The sequence below is a fragment of the Papio anubis genome, chromosome 3 (assembly GCF_008728515.1).
Source record: "Papio anubis isolate 15944 chromosome 3, Panubis1.0, whole genome shotgun sequence".
NCBI classification, from domain to species: domain Eukaryota; kingdom Metazoa; phylum Chordata; class Mammalia; order Primates; family Cercopithecidae; genus Papio; species Papio anubis.
In genome coordinates, this window is record NC_044978.1 from 86,461,284 (window position 1) to 86,480,786 (window position 19,503).

The 19,503-nt window shown below is 41.3% G+C and overlaps 1 protein-coding gene across 9 annotated transcripts in view; it reads right to left on the reverse strand.

Annotated features, from left to right (window-relative positions):
* Window positions 1-1,173: 1,173 nt before the first annotated feature.
* The window catches only part of NFKB1 (nuclear factor kappa B subunit 1), a 123,541-nt gene continuing 105,211 nt past the window's right edge, over window positions 1,174-19,503 (reverse strand). For 4 of the 9 annotated variants that reach the window (XM_009207265.4, XM_017958889.3, XM_009207264.4 and 1 more), the window contains 9 exons: window positions 17,569-17,683; window positions 11,883-12,084; window positions 11,257-11,426; window positions 10,826-10,928; window positions 7,842-7,966; window positions 6,425-6,491; window positions 5,926-6,098; window positions 4,946-5,102; window positions 1,174-2,024 (listed from right to left, as the gene is read on the reverse strand). In XM_009207265.4, the coding sequence (XP_009205529.1) occupies window positions 1,864-2,024; window positions 4,946-5,102; window positions 5,926-6,098; window positions 6,425-6,491; window positions 7,842-7,966; window positions 10,826-10,928; window positions 11,257-11,426; window positions 11,883-12,084; window positions 17,569-17,683 (1,273 nt within the window). In that variant the 3' untranslated portion in view covers window positions 1,174-1,863. Of the gene's footprint in view, window positions 2,025-4,945; window positions 5,103-5,925; window positions 6,099-6,424; window positions 6,492-7,841; window positions 7,967-10,825; window positions 10,929-11,256; window positions 11,427-11,882; window positions 12,085-17,568; window positions 17,684-19,503 lie in introns of those variants that run through there. The other 5 variants (XM_017958891.3, XM_017958890.3, XM_031664400.1 and 2 more) reach the window with 3 other exon arrangements.

Sequence of the window (19,503 nt, forward strand, 5' to 3'; positions counted from 1 at the left end):
AACTTCTTTTTCTTTATAAATTATGCAGTCTCGGGTATGTCTTTATCAGCATTTATCAGACTAATATATTGAGTAATCATCTTTTTCTCATTGATTTGTAATTTTACTTTATCATGTACTAAATTCCTATATATTTTGGAGCCTACTTCTGGACTCAATTATTTTTATCTGCCTTCTCATCAAGATAATGTCCCATCATGAGCTCTGGACCTAGACAGAGCTGGGTGTAAACTCAGAAGCAGCTTAGCTATGGTTTACTTTAAGCCTCAATTTCCTTCTCTGTAAGTTGGGTTGTTTTTCAAGATTAATGGTTCAATGTGTTGCACAAAATTGTTCTGCATGGTTCCCAGTACCTGTGCAAGCAAGGTTCTCGGGGAAACGGACTCTGAGTTGGAAATTTATGTGTTAAATGTTTTTCTGGAGTGCCTTCAAGATCAACAGCTATGGAAGGGCGAGAGAGTAAGCAGCACGGGCAGACGGAGAAGTTGAGTGCAATGCAGCCTCAGCCACTCTAATGGGAACCCTGAAGTTTAAACAGCCCTTCAGTGTTGTCCCGGGTTGGACAGGCTTATTCATATGCCCACACTGATCAGTTTGCATGGGTGCCACTGTGGAAATGGATATGGCCTAGAAAGACATGGCTCTCTGCAGCAGAGGCATTCCGTGAGGAAGCTGACAGCTAGAGTGCACCACCAGCAGACCAGTCCTTTGTCAAAGGAGAATTCTGGCTGTGCATCACAGTGTCGACCATAGTACCTCGCTCAAAAACTTTGATTTTTTTCCCTCTTCCCTGACTCTCAACTCTTTCAGAAGCAGTTCAGCAAAGCTTCATGCTGGAAGGCTCCTAGTCCAGGGCCCTCTAGTATATGGAAATTTTAACACTTTATCACAGAAGTGTGGAGAAGACATTGAAGAGGTGTAGCATTGTATAAGATGGAGGAAAGTGAGGTGGCACAATCTAAATACGATGAGCTGGGTATGGATTTGACAAATCCAAAGCTTTCATCTTAGGTTAAAACACTTTCCTTTCGATCATTATTTGTTCATTTCTAGATTAAAAAATTGACTCTAATAGGCAATGTGAATGTGATAACCAGGCTATGGAATTATCCCATGATTATAAGGAAGCATCTTAGGAAAGTATTTGCACAGATCAAACAAGGTGAGGTCATCAATTTGCTTTTCCTTTTATTATAAAAGTAAAATAAAAAATAGCATTTATAAATCCAACATTTTTTCCTTTAAAGTATTTGATCTAAAAAACATATTTACAATAGCAAAATGCAGAAAAGGGGGAAAATACCATTTTCAGCAATGATTGTAACCATGTTTAAATATTGACGAGTACTTTTTTTTTTCAAATCAGAGAAATAACCACATTAGAAAAAGCAATATGCCTTTTTTAAAAATGGCACGTCAAGTGACTCTCATTTTAAAATATCCCTTTTCTTAACCCTTAATTTGAATGCAAAACGATGCTGTGGATGGTCAGAAGGAATGCCAGGTGGGGACAGTGATACCTTTAATGACAATAGGAACGTAGCAGAGGGACAATAGCAATGACAACAGAAAGCAGCTGTGATCCGGCAGCAGCCGGCAAAGCTTAGTAAGCAACCTCATCCCCAGATGCATCCGCTCAGCCAGTGCTGTGATTGCTAGATACTATCTGTAAGTGAACCAAACTAAAATTCATTTATGAACCAAGAAAGGAAGCCAAGTTGAAAAGGTCTCGAGTTCTATCGAGAATGATGCAGGCAGGCCGGCTCTCTGAGCACCTCTGGATGCGCTTCAGCTTCTGTTTTGTGGACAATGCAGTAGAATTTTAGGGCTTTGGTTTATACGGTGTGGGAAATTGTCTGCAGGCTAAATTTTGCCTTCTAGAGGTCCTTCCTGCCCATAATCATGGGGCATTTTGTTGAGAGTTAGCAGTGAGCCACCACTGGTCAGAGACTCAGTAAAGCTGAGTTTGCGGAAGGACGTCTCCACGCCGCTGTCGCAGACACTGTCGCTGTCTCGGAGCTCATCTGAGGGTAGAAAGCACAAATTCACTGGGGGAATGGCCGGGACCAGGCAAAGCCTTTGCTCTCATGCACCTTATGGTCCAGACGGGCTCCAAGTTTGGCTCTAAAAAACTCATGGACTATTCTGTGGACAACTCTTGCCCACCGGCTTCTGCCAGCCACACATCCCACCTATGCCACCCCCACTGTCACGACTGCTCACCGTGGTGGGAAGGGCAGAAGGTACTGTGGGACATACTGCGAGGATGTTATGAATTAGCCAAATGTCAGAATTAGCCAAATGCTTTCACATCTTCCTCCTGCAATCTAGTCTTGTGTTTGAGAATCCTTTCTGAATTCTCTTCACTCACAGTGGACCTTTTTTTCCCTTAGAAATCAGGTGTATTTTTCCAACCACCGTATTATCTATTTTATAGCTGGGGAAACTGCTGAATCTCAGCAAAATAAATTGGTGACAGAAGCAAGAACTAAAAATTAGCTCTCTGGGCCTCATATGCTATTACAGCATACATTGCCTTGAAAACATTTTTGGTAGCAAAGAAGTAAAATGATTTTAGTGAAAATGAGTCTATACTGGAAAATCAGGTTGAATTCCTTTTGTTGATAAGTATCCTTAGGGATATGACCAAGGCAAATTATTTCCTATACAGTGAGTAAGGAAACAGAAGTCTAATATACACTAATCAAAATGCTATCTTCTTACGTATCAAATTCCAATATTAGAATATTAAGACTTTAATGCCAGTGGCATGACTATCATCTTGGTATTGATTGATTTAATCAACCAATCTTTATTTGGTGCCTATTATGTGCTACGAACTATGAGATATTCTAAAAATAACTACAAATTAGGGGCTTAATGCTTAGGTAGGTATTTACTTTTTAAAACAATATAAGTATTTGCTTTTTTTAAAAAAAAAAAAAAATCTGTGCACAAGGAGCACTGGGTAGTGACTCAGGAGATCTGGGTTGTTTTCCAGTGGATACATTTTTCCTTTCTCAAGTGCACACAATGACACCTGCCCTTGCTCCCCTGGGAAGGCCCCCTGGCAGGGTGAGATGGGTGCTGAAATTGAGTGGCAAGAAAGAGCCAGCCAATTAAGAGCTTCCCGGGGAATGGGAAGAGAACGGTCAAAAGGCTGGATCACACTAGTGAGCCAGGGGAGCAGAGAACACCCTTGGGAATGGAAGGGCAGTGTGGACAGTGTGGAGAAAGAGCTTCCACAGCAATGTTTAAGAAAGCAAACGAGTAAAGCAGGGACACTGTTTCATCTTTAAAACCTCGAACATTGCTAGGCACACAGTGTATGCTCGATCAGGATTTGCTGAATGAATGACTGAATGAACTGAAGGGTATAACCCAGAAGTAACACAATGTCACTAATTTTGAAAAAGAATCACACTATCTGGTGGGCAGACAGTGGACTGAAGGGAGGTGGACAGGAAGGAAACAAGGGGACTGAGTAGGAGCCGTGCAAGAATCTAGGCAGGAAATGACGGCAGGCTGGACTAGGGTGGTGGTTGCAGACAGGATGACACTTGATGGGTGGCATATGAAGTGATTAGTGCTAGAAAGGACTCCTGAGGAATTCCTGGGTTTTGTCTTAACCTCCTGGAAGATGGCAGTGCTTCTGACAGATCTGGCCAGTATGGGGCTTGGGTGAGGTAGAAAGCAGGGAGGGTTTAGGACTGACCCTGGAGGGCTGTGACTTTAAAAGGTGAGTGTGGAAGAGGCAGCCAGGGGAGTGTGCTGTGGAAGACGGTCTGAAGTTGAAGGTAGGGGTCAACCATGACACACTCTGCGAGTTGTCAAGGTTAAAAGGAGGTGACCAGATCTGGCAATGTGGAGGTGACTGGTCACTGTGAGGAGAGCAGGCCTGGTGGAGGGGTGGGGATGTGATCCCAACTGCAGGAGGCCAAGCAGAGAGTGGAAGGTGGCAAGCTGGAAAGAACAGCTCTGAAAAATTCTTCTGAGGAGCTCTGCTGTGTAAGGGAATAGCGCAATTGGACTGTAGCTAAATGGGATGTGGGATCAAGAGGGTGATTATTTCGGTGTGTTTTGTTTTTAAAGATGAGGAAATCATGAAATGCTTGCTAGGTGATCTAGTCGGAGAGTGGGGAGGAGGAACGGCTAGAACAGGAGACAGAGGTAAGAATTAACAGTAACAACCTAGTAGAGGTGAGGGGGCTAGACCCAGGGGAGAGGTGGCTCCTCAGCTGGGCAAAGAAATTTAACCCACCAAGCCCAGATGGAAGGCTACCAATGTGGGCACAGGCACAGGTGGGCTGGCACTTGGTGCAAAGGTGAGAGGGTTCTGGTTTCTTCTGTTTTCAGTAGAGTGTGAAGCAAGGGTGTTGCATGATTAAGGGGAGGGAAGGAGTGTTGGGGGATTAGAAACAGAAAGCATGGAATGGTCATTTACAGAGTGGGAGAATAAAATTGTAGGAAATACAGGATTACTGGGCTGGGTTGAGAGTCCATTTCATATGGTTGTGAGATTTTTGGTGGCATGACACACGGTCCCATTTAGGGTGGGGGACAAGGTCAGTGTCATGAGCATGAGAGAGGAGGCAAGCGAAGGAGATCGTTCTCTCTGTATCTTGTTCTCTCTTTAAGGTAAATATTATTTCTCTCATGTCTTAAATTTAATCACCCGCATCATGTTGTTTTTCGTATTTATTGTATTACTTAGTGTTTACTAAGTAGTTCATGTGTCAATGTGACTTTCCAAGGGTACTGCCTCCTCATCTGAATGGTACTATCAAGAGAGGCAGAGGGTGAGCCCAGGGGGTAGACAGACACACAGGGAACTGTATTCAGAAGATGAGAAAGAAAACTGCCACATCATATCCCAAGAGAGCTGAAGACACCAGCCTGGCGGAGCTGGAAAATATCTCCACTGTCTTTTGTCTTTTTTCTTTACCTATTTGCTGCCTTGTGGAGGCAGGCGAGAGAGGCAGCGAGTGGGCCTGAGAGGTGGTCTTCACTGGGCTGGAGGCTGCCTGGATCACTTCAATCGCTTCAGTGTAGCCCATTTGTCTCAGGGCCTCCACCAGCTCTCTGACTGTCCCCCCAGAGACCTGTGAGAAAAAAGGAAGGAGGAGCATGTTCCTGTGTTCGAGTCCCAGTGCAGGCTGTAAGCACTGACAGCCCACCCTTCCCTCTTCCATGCTGCCTCCTCCAATCAGGAGTTGGGAGGAAATGGGAAGGGCAGAAAAGAGCGACTAAGAAAATACAGTCTTTGAATCAAGTTTCCTGTTTCGGCTTAAAGATCACTCAGGAAATCACAGAGAAGTGGTTTGTAGTAAGCACACAGAGACAGCGAGAGAAGCGCTGAGGCAGTGAAACTCTGCCTACAGTGACGTCTACACAGTCTCCCTCTGTAAGCTGAAGCTCTGAAATCCATGGAGAAACAAAAGCTAACCATGAAATTTTCAACAGAAAACAACTTCACCCCATGCTTTTCTACATTTTATTTTTAGAAATGAAAAATAAAAAAAATCACCAGATAATGGCTCCACTAGGAGTCACCTCACAGAACATGACTCAATGCCCTGCCACGTGGTAAGGTGTGTTCTTGGGGACAGGAAGCTACGCATGTTGATTACAGTCGATGGTTTGCTCAGGGCTGTTAAAGTTCTGTGAAAATCCTGACCCTCTCCATAGCATTTTCACAGGAAGTCTCCAGGTATTTGAGAACAGGGAAAATCTGAAGGTATCTGAAAACAGCATTCTCAGGAAGATGGGCTGCCAACTTAGCCTGGGTCACCCTCCCAGGCCTTGGGCAATGAGTGGTTTTCTTCTTCAGAGTTAAGGAACAGGGAAGGAGATTATGCCCTGGCCAGAGATGTTAACAGAGTAAAGTCAAAGGAAAATTGCTAAATCTGTAAGGTAACGTGTTACCTCATAGTTGTCCATAAGTGTTTTGGAAGGAGCAGGACTCAGCCGGAAGGCATTATTAAGTATCCCCAGACCTAATTTCTGTGCCAGAGTAGCCCAGTTTTTGTCTGGATCAGGAATTTCTAGCAACTTATAGAGCTGCAGCTTCACATCTTCAGCCAGCTGTTTCATGTCTCCTGAAGGAAATGAAGAAGGAACACACTTGTTCTCACCTGCCATAGACACTCTGGAGGGACTGATCAATGCCACCTGGCTTCCTCCAACTCCCAGTGGAAGCAACCAAGCTACTCTACTTGAAGGTCAAAGCCCAGCTGAGTAGCAGGCAGTATATATTTATAGTAGATTAAAACTGGATATTCTCCTTATCTACCTCCAGCATCTTTTGGTTCTGAAATAAGAAATGTACTTTTCACAGTAGACCCTGGATAATGCTGGTTCCTCCCTTTAAATGATACTGTGGAGATAATAATGGTTATGAGAATCTGGTTCTATCACAACCCACCTTGTGCTAGTAAATCATCAGATGTAAACTCTGGTTCATATGGTTTCCCATTTAATATGTCAAATACCTGTTGGCAAGAAAAACACCAGAAATTGTTACACATCAAAGGGACCACTAGGGCAGTCTGTTTCTTTATGATAAAGAACTCAGCATGTCCTCCTTAGGAGGGCCTGGTACCCTAATGCTGGAGGAATGGCAAGAGGAGTCAGGACCACCCTCCAAGAATATGGTACCCTTTGGGGGAAGAACAAGCTGTGGGAGCTCTGGTGCTGGGAAGTTGTGCTTTGTACAAACTCTCTGAGCTGGGTCAGAATACCCAACCAAACTGCAGAGAGTCAGAGCTATAGCCTTTTGGAAGGAACAGGCAGTCCAGGCCACCATGTCAATCATCTCCTGCTCAGAGACCTAAGGCTAGGGAAGAGCTTACTCAGAGCTGTGAAGCTGTGTCCCCTCTTCCATAGTAACAAGCTTGTGAGAATTAACTGTATAAGCTTGCTGAGATGTCTAGATGTTCACAAGGCTTGGTGTTAACCCTCTGGCAATACTGACGTTTTAACTGAGGTCGAGAAATGTCTTAGGCTAAAAGAAAAAGAATTCCAAAGCTGCAGAAGCACTTGTGGTGTTCTCTGCAGTCACTCTGTTGCAGGCTGACCTGGGTAAGGAGAGCGTGGGGTCACTGAGTGCATCATCTTTTTGTGTTCTGTGGCAAGGCCTTCTGGGGAAATGAGGTGCTAACATAAAGGGAGAACCATGTAGTCTCTGCCAACATCAGTGAGCTGGACACAAACAGGCTGTGGGAGGCAGATGAGCAGTTATAGAAGTGGAGCAGCTCTCGCCTCTAGAAGAACTGATCTTGTCTTGCTGGAGATCTTGCACACTGCCCACCTCCTCCCTCTGGCTTTTCTTCCCAGGGCCAAACGACCTAATAACTGCTTTATACCTTCAGATCTCAGCCCTGTGGAGTTTTGAGGAAGGTTTTAAATCTATTTACTCTGTTTTATATTTATTGAAATTCTAAGAAGAATTCTTAGTTTATTTTTACATCCCGAAATCACTTAGCTAAGTTCTAAGCAAACAGTAACATTTATCCTAGCTTCAGAAATTGAGATGGTAACAGTTCTGGTGTGAATTCAGAATGGGTAACTTTTATGTGAATTTTGTGTTTTTCTTCTAACCTTTTCTCACATCTCAACTCTGATCTGATTAGGCATACACTTTCGTACTTAGAACTCAGCTGACCTAGATCTTTCATGGATAGGGTTTTTCAAGATAAAAATGGTCTCTGACAAACAGACTTTCTTAAAAATAAAAGGCATGTTCTTTGGGAAATAAAGCACCGGGAAGACCATCTGTTCTTACATTCCTGAACCTCTGACTCCCTCAGGGGCAGCCATCAGACAGATGGAGCGGCACTCACCTGCCAGCTGGCGGCCATATCTAGAGGCGTGGTTCCAGGCACAACTCCTTCATCCTCTCCTGCATTTTCCCAAGAGTCATCCAGGTCATAGAGAGGCTCAAAGTTCTCCACCAGGGGATCTGCTCCTGCGAAGTTAGGTTACACAGCATTAGGTAAACCCACATCTTGTCAACTTTCAACTGCCTGCAAAGGTCAGATTCCCAAAGGCAAAGCACTGTAGCAGCTTGAGGCAATCTCCTGGATAATTTTTAATGCATAAAATGTTTCCACTGGAATATCCAGAGAAATTGTTTTAAAATTGTAATTTGCTTTGATTGTTAAAGTGTCTTATGACACCTTAAATAGCCAAAGATACTATCGGAAAAAAAAAGACTTCAAATACTCTGACTTCACATTTAACTCTACAGGATATTTCTCAACTGAATAATGCATCTTTAATCTGAGGGCTGATGGACAGCATGATTACAGCGACTAGGGTGCACCCTCAGGATTAGGGTCCTCTCTGTTCAAATTTATGCATGACAATGTATTTCTCAGCCCCTTTTCTTGGACACTCAAAATAGCACAGATGCTTGATATCTAGTGATAGCATGGCCAGTTTCACTGCTGGGTACAGCAATGCCAGGGTTCTGATCTTTAAATAAACAAACCTGCTAGGATGTATAATTATTGAAATATTTTGGGAAATCTAGTCTGCTCTTTAGCATCCAGCAAAAACAAAAACAACAAACAAATAAACGAAACACCAAAGTAACTCAAAGACTAGAGCTAGAGTTACTTCTCAGAGGCTTAGATTATTTTTATGAGTGTTTAGCTTGATGTCTAATGATGCCATTTTCGAGGGAGGAACTTGTTTTTATCTTGCTGGGAGAACATCAGATGTGTCAATATCAATAATAGAAGAGTACTTAATGAGAAGCAAAGGAGGATCTTCATGCTATTTCTTGATTTTACTCTCCCAGTTCTGGCCTAATCTATGAGGCAATAAATGTAATCCCACCAAAAAAACCATGGAGAAATTAAGATGAACAATTTATAGGACCAAAGACTGGAGGGATGAGCTATCCCTTAACTGACTTTTTTTTTTTTTTTGTGAGTGCAGTGGCGCAGTCTCAGCTCACCGCAACCTCTACCTCCAGGGCTCAAGTGATTCTCCTGCCTCAGCCTTCCAAGTAGCTGGGATTACAGGTGCCTGCCACCACGTCTGGCTAATTTTTATATTTTTAGTAGAGATGGGGTTTCACCATGTTGGCCAGATGAGTCTCGAACTCCCAACCTCAGGTGATCCACCCACCTCGGCCTCCCAAAGTGCTGGGATTACAGGTGTGAGCCTCCACACTCAGCCTTAACTGACCTTTTCCATGACATTAAGATTCGGGCTTGGTTTTCATCTGAGTTTCTTCATTTATATATCAGAGAAACTGTTACTTGCTATTCCTTTCATGGGATTCTGAGAATTCAATATAAAGCATTTTTAAAAGGGTTATAGTTTCTTTTTCTTTTCTTTTCATTTATGTATTTTTTTGAGACAGGGTCTCATTCTATAGCTTAGGTTAGAATGCAGTGGTGAAACTGTAGCTCACTGCGCCCTTGAACTCCCAGGCTCAAGCAATACTACCACCTCAGCCTCCCAAGTAGCTGGGACTACAGGCGGGTGACACCATGCCTAGCTACTTTAAAAATTTTTTAATAGATATGAGGTCTTACAATGTTGCCCAGGTTGGTCTCAAACTCCTAGTGCAAGTGATCCTCCCACCTCAGCCTCTCAAAGTGCTGGGATTACAGGTGTGAGCCAACCCGTCTGACTGGTTATAGCTTCTTCTTGAAAGGCATTTAATTATAATCAGTGTCTTCTAAAACTATTAATAACCACTGCAATCAGAGTTTCTTGTTCAAGAAAAAGCTCTATTTGTTAGAGTTTTTTTTCCTCTTTTTTTTGTTATTTTTAAAAATTGTTCTCTCTTTTGTTAAAAGAGAAAAGAAAAATACGGTGTTCCCAAAGAAAAATTCCTCTGTCTTTAATTTGCTCTGTTTTCTTGAATTTATGTAGCATTTACCTTCTAAGTTAAAAGAAAACCTCTAAAGTAAATCAGATTTGTCAGGGCAGGCTTCAGATGCCAATTTCATTACACATATTTTGAGGTTCTAAATATGCAAGGCACTGGAAATTCAAAGATGAACATGGATAATTTTCTATACTTCACAGGACTAGAGAATTAAATGGAATAACATCTGCAAACCTGTGAACAAAACAGGAGAGAGAAACATAGTAGAGAGAATAAAGTCTTGAAGTTCACACTGCCCAAGTGTGATTCATAGCTCTGACACTTACTGGAACCCTGAAGTGGGATCTGGTAGTCTCTCTAGTCTGTCTCCTTGACTCTAAGATGGGGAATAATAACGGTATTTGTCACAAGCGGTGACTGGGCATTAAATGAGACTGTGCACATAAAGTGCATATCATAGTGTCTGGCACACGGAAAGGTCACTAAGTGCTAGTCATTTTTAGTGCCTTCCACGTAATGGGTCCTAATACATGGCCCATTTTCTTTTTCCTACACTTCAATTTTTAAGAGACATTTCTTTCAAAATGAAGTCTTTAAATGATTTCTTTTACCAATAATCTTTTTCTTCTGGGGACTTCTGATATGATCTGAGACTGATACCACTCAGAATTCCATAAGGAATCAAACTCTACTTTGAAAGACCCCTTGTCATGGGAGTCAATCTAAACAATCAAACCCCAAACAAACAGATGAATCAGAAAGTAAAAACTAACATGACTGTCAGGGTAAAGCCCAAGAGTACTAGTCCAAACAGTGCCTTATGGCAGATAAAATGTGATCTGCCATATAATTTTTATTTACCCTCGCTTTTCAGCAGTAGGTCTGTGGCTTAAAGAAGGCAACATGGCTGCTCTATTGAAGTTGGGTTTGCATTCCTGGTAACATTTTTTATTAATGACCGCCAGGTCGCCACCTTACCTGCTGCTTTGAGAAGAGCTGCCAGCCTGGTGGACCCTCTCCCAGCTGCTATATGCAGGGGTGTGGTTCCATCGTAGGTAGTACTGTCCACATGGGCATCACCCTACAATCCAGCCCACACAGGAAAGCGTTAGTGGAAGGTTCGTTTGCCCTTCTGTCCCCACTTCCCAGTGTGCATGGCCCCTTGGGTCCTATTACTAGCCCAATTACTACTTTGGACTGGCTCTGTCATTGAAGATATCCCCAATTAGAGATGCCAAGCAAGAGAGTGGGGGAACATCCAAAGGTGCTACTCTGAAGCCCTCCATAAGTGTTAAATAAGTAGAGCTGATTATAAGGGAGAACAGCAGCTACTGACTTCATTCTTCGAAAAGATTTCCTTAAATCTCCCTCAGGAATTTAATGGAAAAGCAAATAAGTGCGCCCTTCACCTCCAGGAGCAGGCAGCCTGCCAATGAGATGTTGTCGTGCTCCACAGCCAGGTGCAGTGCTGTGCGCCCGGACTTTTGCTCCTGAGCATTGACGTCGGCCCCAGCGGCCACCAGCAGCAGCAAACATGGCAGGCTATTGCTCATCATGGCTAGATGAATGGCATTCAGACCTAGAGTCCAAGCAAAGGGACAGTCACAGGATAGGATGGTTGGCTCACAAGATGGCCCTTGGTGAAGCTGAAGGAAATGGCAAAAACTGAATCATGGGGAGGGACAGCAAAGGTACTGTAAGTCTATTGTTCTGCTTTGAAGACCCACAGTCTCCTATTATGTTCTCTGGAGACACTGAACATAAACATTCTCTGAATAAACGACACTTTGTGTGCTTCAAGATGAATCTTGACTTAGGCCTCTGCTTTTTCCTCCTACTAACTATTCTAAATCACCTTTAAAAAAATTAGCTTTGGTGAGCAACAGAAATGCCCAAAAGAGATGATGAACTCCAGGTGACTAAGGAAAGCACTTTTGGGTACAAATCAAGTAACACACATTTATCAAATACCTAGTAGATATTTAGAAGGCGGAGAAAGTTAATCCCACACCAATGATGTGTGATTGTCTCTTACCGTCCCCATTGGGGTGGTCAAGAAGTAGTGCTGCCTTTTTGTGCTTGAGTAAGATACTGAGAACTTTATCATGTCCTTCTTTGGCAGCTAGGTGCAAAACAGAGTTACCCAAGCGGTCCAGAAGGCTCAGGTCGGCCCCAGCCCTCAGCAAATCCTCCACCACATCTTCCTGCTTAGTGATCACTGCCAAGTGCAAGGGCGTCTGGAAAGTGAAGGGCAGGAGATTCACCGGTCAGCAGTGAACACTTACTTACAACTTACAGCTTGGTAGCTGTCACTGCAATGGGTGGGGTCATACTGCAGGAACATTTCTCATTCCCAGATTAACTCCTGACCTTGGCACCCAAGTTATCCTGTTCCATACCATATGCTAATGAAGTACATACACTGTACTAACACTTAGCCATTCAATAATTCGGGTTTTAAAATTTTTATTTATTTTAAATTTAATTGACAAATAGTAATTGTATATATTTATGAGGTACAATGTGATGTTTTAATATGTTTACAACATAAAATGATTAAATCAGACTAAGTTACAAATCCATCATTTCATATAACTTTTTCTGTGGTGGGTTATTTTCATATTTACAAGTCTTAGTAACTTCTTGTTTCTCACTAAAACCCACTGATTGTTGATTTTGAGCACACCTAGTAGTAAATTTAGTTTTCTTAAATTTCTGGTAGGAGTTATCTTCAGCTGATTTTATATTAACAAATCAAAATAAGGCTATGTTTTCACTGAAGAAATTTAAATGAAGTACTCAATAGAAACCAATTAACAAAAGTGCCATGATTCTATGCTGACATGGAAACTAAATTTACTAAATTAAAAAATACTGTCCCATGAACTGGCTCCTGAGACTACTCAATATAGCTTTCCTATACCTATTTCATAAAAGGTATTATAAGATTCTAAATAACATAACCAGGATAATACAAGTATCTCACCAAGCGGGCTCAGATGAATAAAAAAGGTGAGTTAATGATACCTAATAGGTACTTAAGTAGTCCATTTGACTATCCTGCCCACAAGGTATTACTTCGATGAATGCAAATAAGATGTTTTGCAAACTGTGTGTTTTCAAAAATGAGTAAGACAAATACAATCACAAATGTATCCTTCAAAGAACTGAGTTCAATGACAGAGAACAGCAATGTATCTTTACACAAATCAGTTTATTTCACAGGAGCCTAACTATGACATCCAGCCAGTCTTGTGACAATTTGCCTAAAATTCCCTTTTCATTGAGCAGTTACTGGCTACAGCAGCAGGTGAGCCACCAACCTCCTAGCTATATAAGTGACCACAGCACATGAGAACTGGCGGGATGAATGATGTGAGGGTCATCTAAATCTCAACTACAGTGATTATTTAATATATCAGACCAAGACCCTTTTTTTTGCCAAATTATTACTCGCCCTTATTTCTTTCATTTTCTAGGACTATCACCCTGGCTGGAAATGAAGTGATGCCCTCAAAACTTTAGATATTGTTGCCAAGAGCCTTCTTCTCAAAAATAACTAAGTCAATAGAAACTGTTTACTAATCTGTGTTTTCTGAAATGCTACTTGGGGAGATGGGAAAAGGAAAGAGAATGAGAATGTGAAAAAAAGGATCTGAAATTGTAAGATAGTATACCATTCAGGAATTAGAAATTATCTGTAGTTTGAATTTAATTTAAGAAAATGAGTCTGAGGTTTTTTTTTTTTTTTTTTAAATATTTTCTTCCACAGTCCAATCAATGGCTTTCCATGATATAAAGCTTCTAGATCTTAAATCCAAGGATAATATCTTAAACAATTACACCTTCATGCTATGGCTGTGGGCATGGGGACTTACACAGACATTCTGGATAGCCAAATATACAAATGTCCCAGCAACCCAACTCTTGTAGATGTATCTAGGTAAAATTCTGACACAAATCCACAAGAGGACATAAGTAAGGAGAGTCACTGCAGTATTATCTACTGAGGTAGGAAGTTGGAAGTTGGTTAAATGTCTACTACTAGGAAAGAAGAATGTTAGAGGTGGAAGATCCATACTAGATTCTCTTCAGGAGCTGAAACAACAAACTAGCTGTACACAGAACTGTGTGGATAAGCAGCGAAGGCAGAAATACAGTAACATGTAGCATAATGCCACTTACGTATTTAAAAAATATATGCACAAAGAACTATACAGATACACACAAGTGTGTGTAAAACTGGTGAAATCTGATTAAGATCTGTGGATTGTACCAATGTCAATTTCCAGGTTTTGATACTGTTCTGAAGTTATGCAGGATGTTACCATTGGGGGAAACTGGGTGAAGATACCTCTGGTTTCCTTGCAGTAAATACTAGGACCTCCTAGCATATTTCTGTAACCTCCTTTGAATCTATGATTAAATTAAATTTAAAAAAATATAAAGGTTAATGCAAGGCAAGAGAAGTACATTTAACATAATGTGGATTGTATGTGAGAGTATATGAAAATATCTATGTATTTCAAGTATTTGCACATTTATATCCAATACTTGAAAAACTACCTATAAACACAATAGTGACATTTGTGTTTAGGGGACCTGGGCGTTGTCAGGGCAGGCAACTTTGACTTTCCAATGTAGATTCTTCTGTACCATTTTTAAAACTATGAATATATGTGATATTTATAATAATTAAAAGCATAAAATAAAAATACATAAAACCCCCCAATAATGTTTTATGGGAACATATACAAATAAAACAATCCATACCAAACACAATAGAGTGGTTGTCTATGTTGGGCGAAGGAGAATGAGAGAGGAGAAAAAGGTTTAAAGAGAATATTTTCATAAAAAATCCTAACTCTGTGCACTTGGACTATTTTGAGTGTGTTTCTAGAGGGTGGGTGGGGAGAGGAATTTGATCATGACAGATGGTCACAGAAATGTACTAAGATTAGTGAAAGGTATTTGGGGAGAATGCTTAAGATAATTGCCAAATAATCCAAATTATTTAAAGAACTATATCATTTTCCATTAAGAATAGTTACTAGAGAACCTTTATGACAGATAATCAAGAGTTCAAATCTTAGCAGTTTCTAATTCTCAAATCAAAGTTGCCACTGGGTGTGTGTTTGAGACCTAGAAGGCATACTAGGGAAGCCAGAATCACTGCTCATTAATGAGACTGGTGGTAAGGTGGGGGAAAAATGGACATAAGAGTCTTCTGAGAGTCCCCAAATCAGAAGGGATAGAAGTATCAATGGTGGTGGTTTCAGGGTTTTTGTCTCTAACACACTAGAGAGTCTCAACATATGTAACCAAATGATACAGTAAAGAGTTTAGGATATAAAAAAATCACAGCTACTGGCCAGACACAGTGGCTCATGCCTGTAATCCCAGCACTTTGGGAGGCCAAGGCTGGCAGATCACGAGGTCAGGAGTTCGAGACCACCCAGACCAACACGGTGAAACCCCGTCTCCACTAAAAATACAAAAATTAGCCGGGTGTGGTGGTGAGCTCTTGTTATCCCAGCTACTCAGGAGGCTGAGGCAGAATCGCTTGAACCGGGGAGGCGGAGGTTGCAGTGAGCCGAGATCGCGCCACTGCACTCCAGCTTGGGTGAGAAAGCGAGACTCCGTCTCCAAAAAAAAAAAAAAAACACAGCTACTAATCCTGTTGTGCTGCTGTTGTGCTGTGTCCTTTGCAGATCCTATTCATAAACATAAAGTAAGTAATTCCTTGAATATGACTGTTAAGCAGGGTTTGAAAAGAGGACTGACAAGCTACAACGTCCCATTCCTAGTTTTATTCATAGATTTGTGATGACTACAAGGAACAATCAGTCCAAAAGTCTGCGAGAATCAAGCTTTACAGGCAAAATGACTTTCCAAATACCAATGACCCCCAAAATGACATGAAAGTTTCAAGAAGACATCCTTTAAATATAAATCTACAATCACACTTCATACTAGTTATTTTATATTAACAGACAGTGAAGAGTCACTAACTTTACTTTTCCTTTGACATTAAGCACAACAGCCAGTGAAGAAGCCTAATGGTGACTTACATTGAATGAAAAATGGTCATTTTCCCCTATCAGGAAACCTACTAATTTTTTCCTAGTCATAGGTAAAAACTATTAAGAGCCACATGTAAACATTTAGTAGTTTTGCTGTAAATGCACTTTAAAGCACATTTTTTTTTTTTTTTTTTTTGAGACAGTCTCACTCTGTTGCCCAGGCTGGAGTGCAGTGGTGTGATCTCACCACACTGCAAGCTCTGCCTCCCGGGTTCACACTATTCTCCTGCCTCAGCCTCCTGAGTAGCTGGGACTACAGGCGCCCGCCACCACGCCCAGTTAATTTTTTTTTTTTTTTTAGTAGAGACGGGGTTTCACCATGTTAGCCAGGACCTCATGATCTGCCTGCCTCAGCCTCCCAACGTGCTGGGATTACAGGTGTGAGCCACCGCACCCAGCCTAAAGCACATTTTAAATAATGGAAATAAAAATAAGAAAATAAATATTTTAATTTTCTTTAAAGAAAATGAAGTTTTAATTAATTTTCTTTAAAATAATAAAAGCATTTTCCTTTAAAGTGAGGAAACAAATGATTCACATCACTGTTTTAAAAACTGAGAGAGCAGGAACAAATACCTTCACTAAGTAAATAATCACACAGGATTTTGGCCATATTTTTGGAGTGAGAGATACACGTGAACCAGCAAACCATCTCTCCAAGGAGGATGAGGAAGATGCTTCGGGTCAATGAAGGAAAGGAGAAAAATGGAAAGCTAAGAAGTAGGCAAGGGCAGGAGCCCCATACAGCAGACTGGTGGGAGTCGGGGAAAGATAGTGAGGTGGGAAAAGCAATCGGGGGCAGGAAGGAGGAAACCTCAGGAGCCGAACCCCATCTTGGCTTCATGCCAGTGCAGTCGCTCAGCCAGAAAGTCTGGCTGGGGTCACTGGGTTCCCATCACCAATGTTCAAGCTCTGCTTCTGCCCAAGTGGCTCCCAGGCTCCTTGCCTCTCCCTGAATTCTGCACATGCCCATTAGGGGGCCTTGCTGTGTCTCCAGCTAACTTCTCCCTTTGCAGTGTCGGAAGACCTCTGGAAAAAACAGTTCCTCAACTTGTATTTTCAGCCCACCTAATTAATTCCTAAGAAAACCCGATTTGGGCAAAACTTTGGTGTTCCCACTTTTCCTCACTTGGAGCTGTCTTTCTGCTTTTGGAAGACACCTTTTCCTCCTCAAGCAAACTTTTAACCTTTCTGTGTGGTGATTTCAGAATGCTTTATTTGATATACATTTAATCTGGATATTGTCAACGTATGTTTCAGTAGACTCCAAAATTATTATAAATTACTGGCTTTTCAAACCTTTTTTTAACTTTATTTTTCTTGACAGATGTGACATTTTTACTCTAGTTTCTCCCTCTTAAATGAAAAAACTCTTTGATTTCTAAAGTTTAAAGTTTGCCTTCCCCCAGTGGGATGCTGAATTTCATTGTGGCTTGATGGCTGTTATACCCACAGATCAAAGGATCCTAAATCATAAGGTAACATTCTCAACTAATGGGATTTTAGATATTACCTACAAGGGTTTGTTTTTATTTTTGCTACTCTTAACATTACTAAAAATAACACGCACCCAAACATACAAAAGAAAAAGTAAACTACGGATTTTTCTTCAGTTGTTTTCTTGAGATTTCGGCTTACCTGGTACAGGTCATTTCTCATGTTGATAATGTCATCAGAAATCAAACCAGATGTGACTTCTAGTAGATCCCTCACAAGTTGAGAATGAAGGTGGATGATTGCTAAGTGTAAGACACTGGAATGAAAACACAGTGGCAATAATTAACTAAAATATTAATGAAAAAAAAAGATTCCCAAGATGTGATTAGATTCAAGGATGGAATCTGTTCTCATACCTAGTTTTATTTGGCCCTAAAATGTTTTGAATCTATAAAATGTATTGAATCTGAGGTGGGATGCTGTCTCCAGAGCACCCGTCCCTCCCAACTGTCTGCCCAAAGCTGTTATGTTATTTGTGGTACCTGCCTGGCCTCTGGGAGCATTCACGTCTGACCCCTTGATGCATAAACACACTGAGGCTTCCAGCCCAGAAGTACCTAAGCTTAAATCCCAATTCTACCTCTATACTACGGCTTTGGGTGGTTTTCTCCTCTACCTTTCCCCCTGACTTTTCCTGACACACAGATTTTATGTAAAATGAATGCCTGGCACTAGGAATTGTTCAGAAAACTTAGTTATCTCACCTAGTCCTGTTGCCCTCCTCCAAAATACACTGCGGTGGCTTTTTAAAGATCTTTCTAGATCCCAAGAGGGGAGAATGGTGTAAAGCTTTTAACTACTGGAAGAAAATTCTTGCAGTAAACTTGTGAAGAAACAAAGTGATTGTATTTCCCGCCACTCCTGCAAACATTCTGGCAAATATTCCCTCCACCTGGAATGTTTTTGCTCCTTTCTTCTGCCTGAACAATGCCTACTCCATCCTTTATATTCCAGTTCAAACCTGACATCCTCAGAGAATACTTTCCTAACCTCCTAGGTGGAGCACGTTGTCCCTCTCAAATTTACTGCTTGGTTATGCAACTGCAGTTTTCTACACATTTTTCTCTTTCTCTGTCCTGTCATCTCTGGGGCAGGTTCTGTCTGAGTCAATCTTACAGCCCTAGCATGCAGTAGGGGCACAAAAATAAGAATGATAGAAGGAACCTAAGAGCTTACACTAACGAGGCTGAACATACCGGTGGTGTCAAAATCACTCAGAGAAGCACAATTCTTTTAATTATTAAAAAACATACTATTAAAATTCAAAACAATAACAATAACAATCATTTTAACAGTGGCTACTATTTTTGGGGAGCTTTGATTTACCAGACTATGCTAAGCATTTGATATATATTGTCTTTTTATTATAACAATAATCCTAGGAGGTAAGTAATATTATCTTCGCTTTTTGGCTAATGAAACTGAGACTTGTAGGCCTCATATAACTCAGTCAAGGCCATAAGTGGTGAAGCTGGGATTCAAGCCAAGGTCTGTCTTACTCCAAAGCCATCTCTTAATCCCTTAAGCAATCCTCCTGCATAGGGGATACATGTGCACTGCTCTAAAGACGTGCAGATGAATGTCTAAGAAGATGACCACTCCAGAGCATGGACAGATTGAGGTGCAGAGCACACTAAAGCATCTCGCAGCAAAACTACATCTGGGACATGAGGTACAGCCTGGATCTTCTCTAAAATAAGCTATCAGGTGCCACTTTACTCAAGCCTCTTCCTTAGCAATAGCAAGTATATCGTACTTGGGATTAACACTGGCACAGAAGAGTCTAAAAAACTAAATTGTGATTTTGCTACTTGAGAAATATTTTAAAATGGATGATCTCAGGGTTTCACTATTGCTTCTTGAAATGTGATACTGGAAGAAGACTTCTGAAAAGGGCCTAAACTCTGACATAGACATGATGCACATATACCAAGAAAAAGGTCATACTTCTAAAACTGCCCGAAAATTTCCATGTGCAGCTCAGCATTTCATAGCAGAAGTACATTCCCCCTCCCCCTCAAATCCTCACACCCTTATGGGAATTTCCCCAATAGCAGAAGTTTTATATATTTTTCT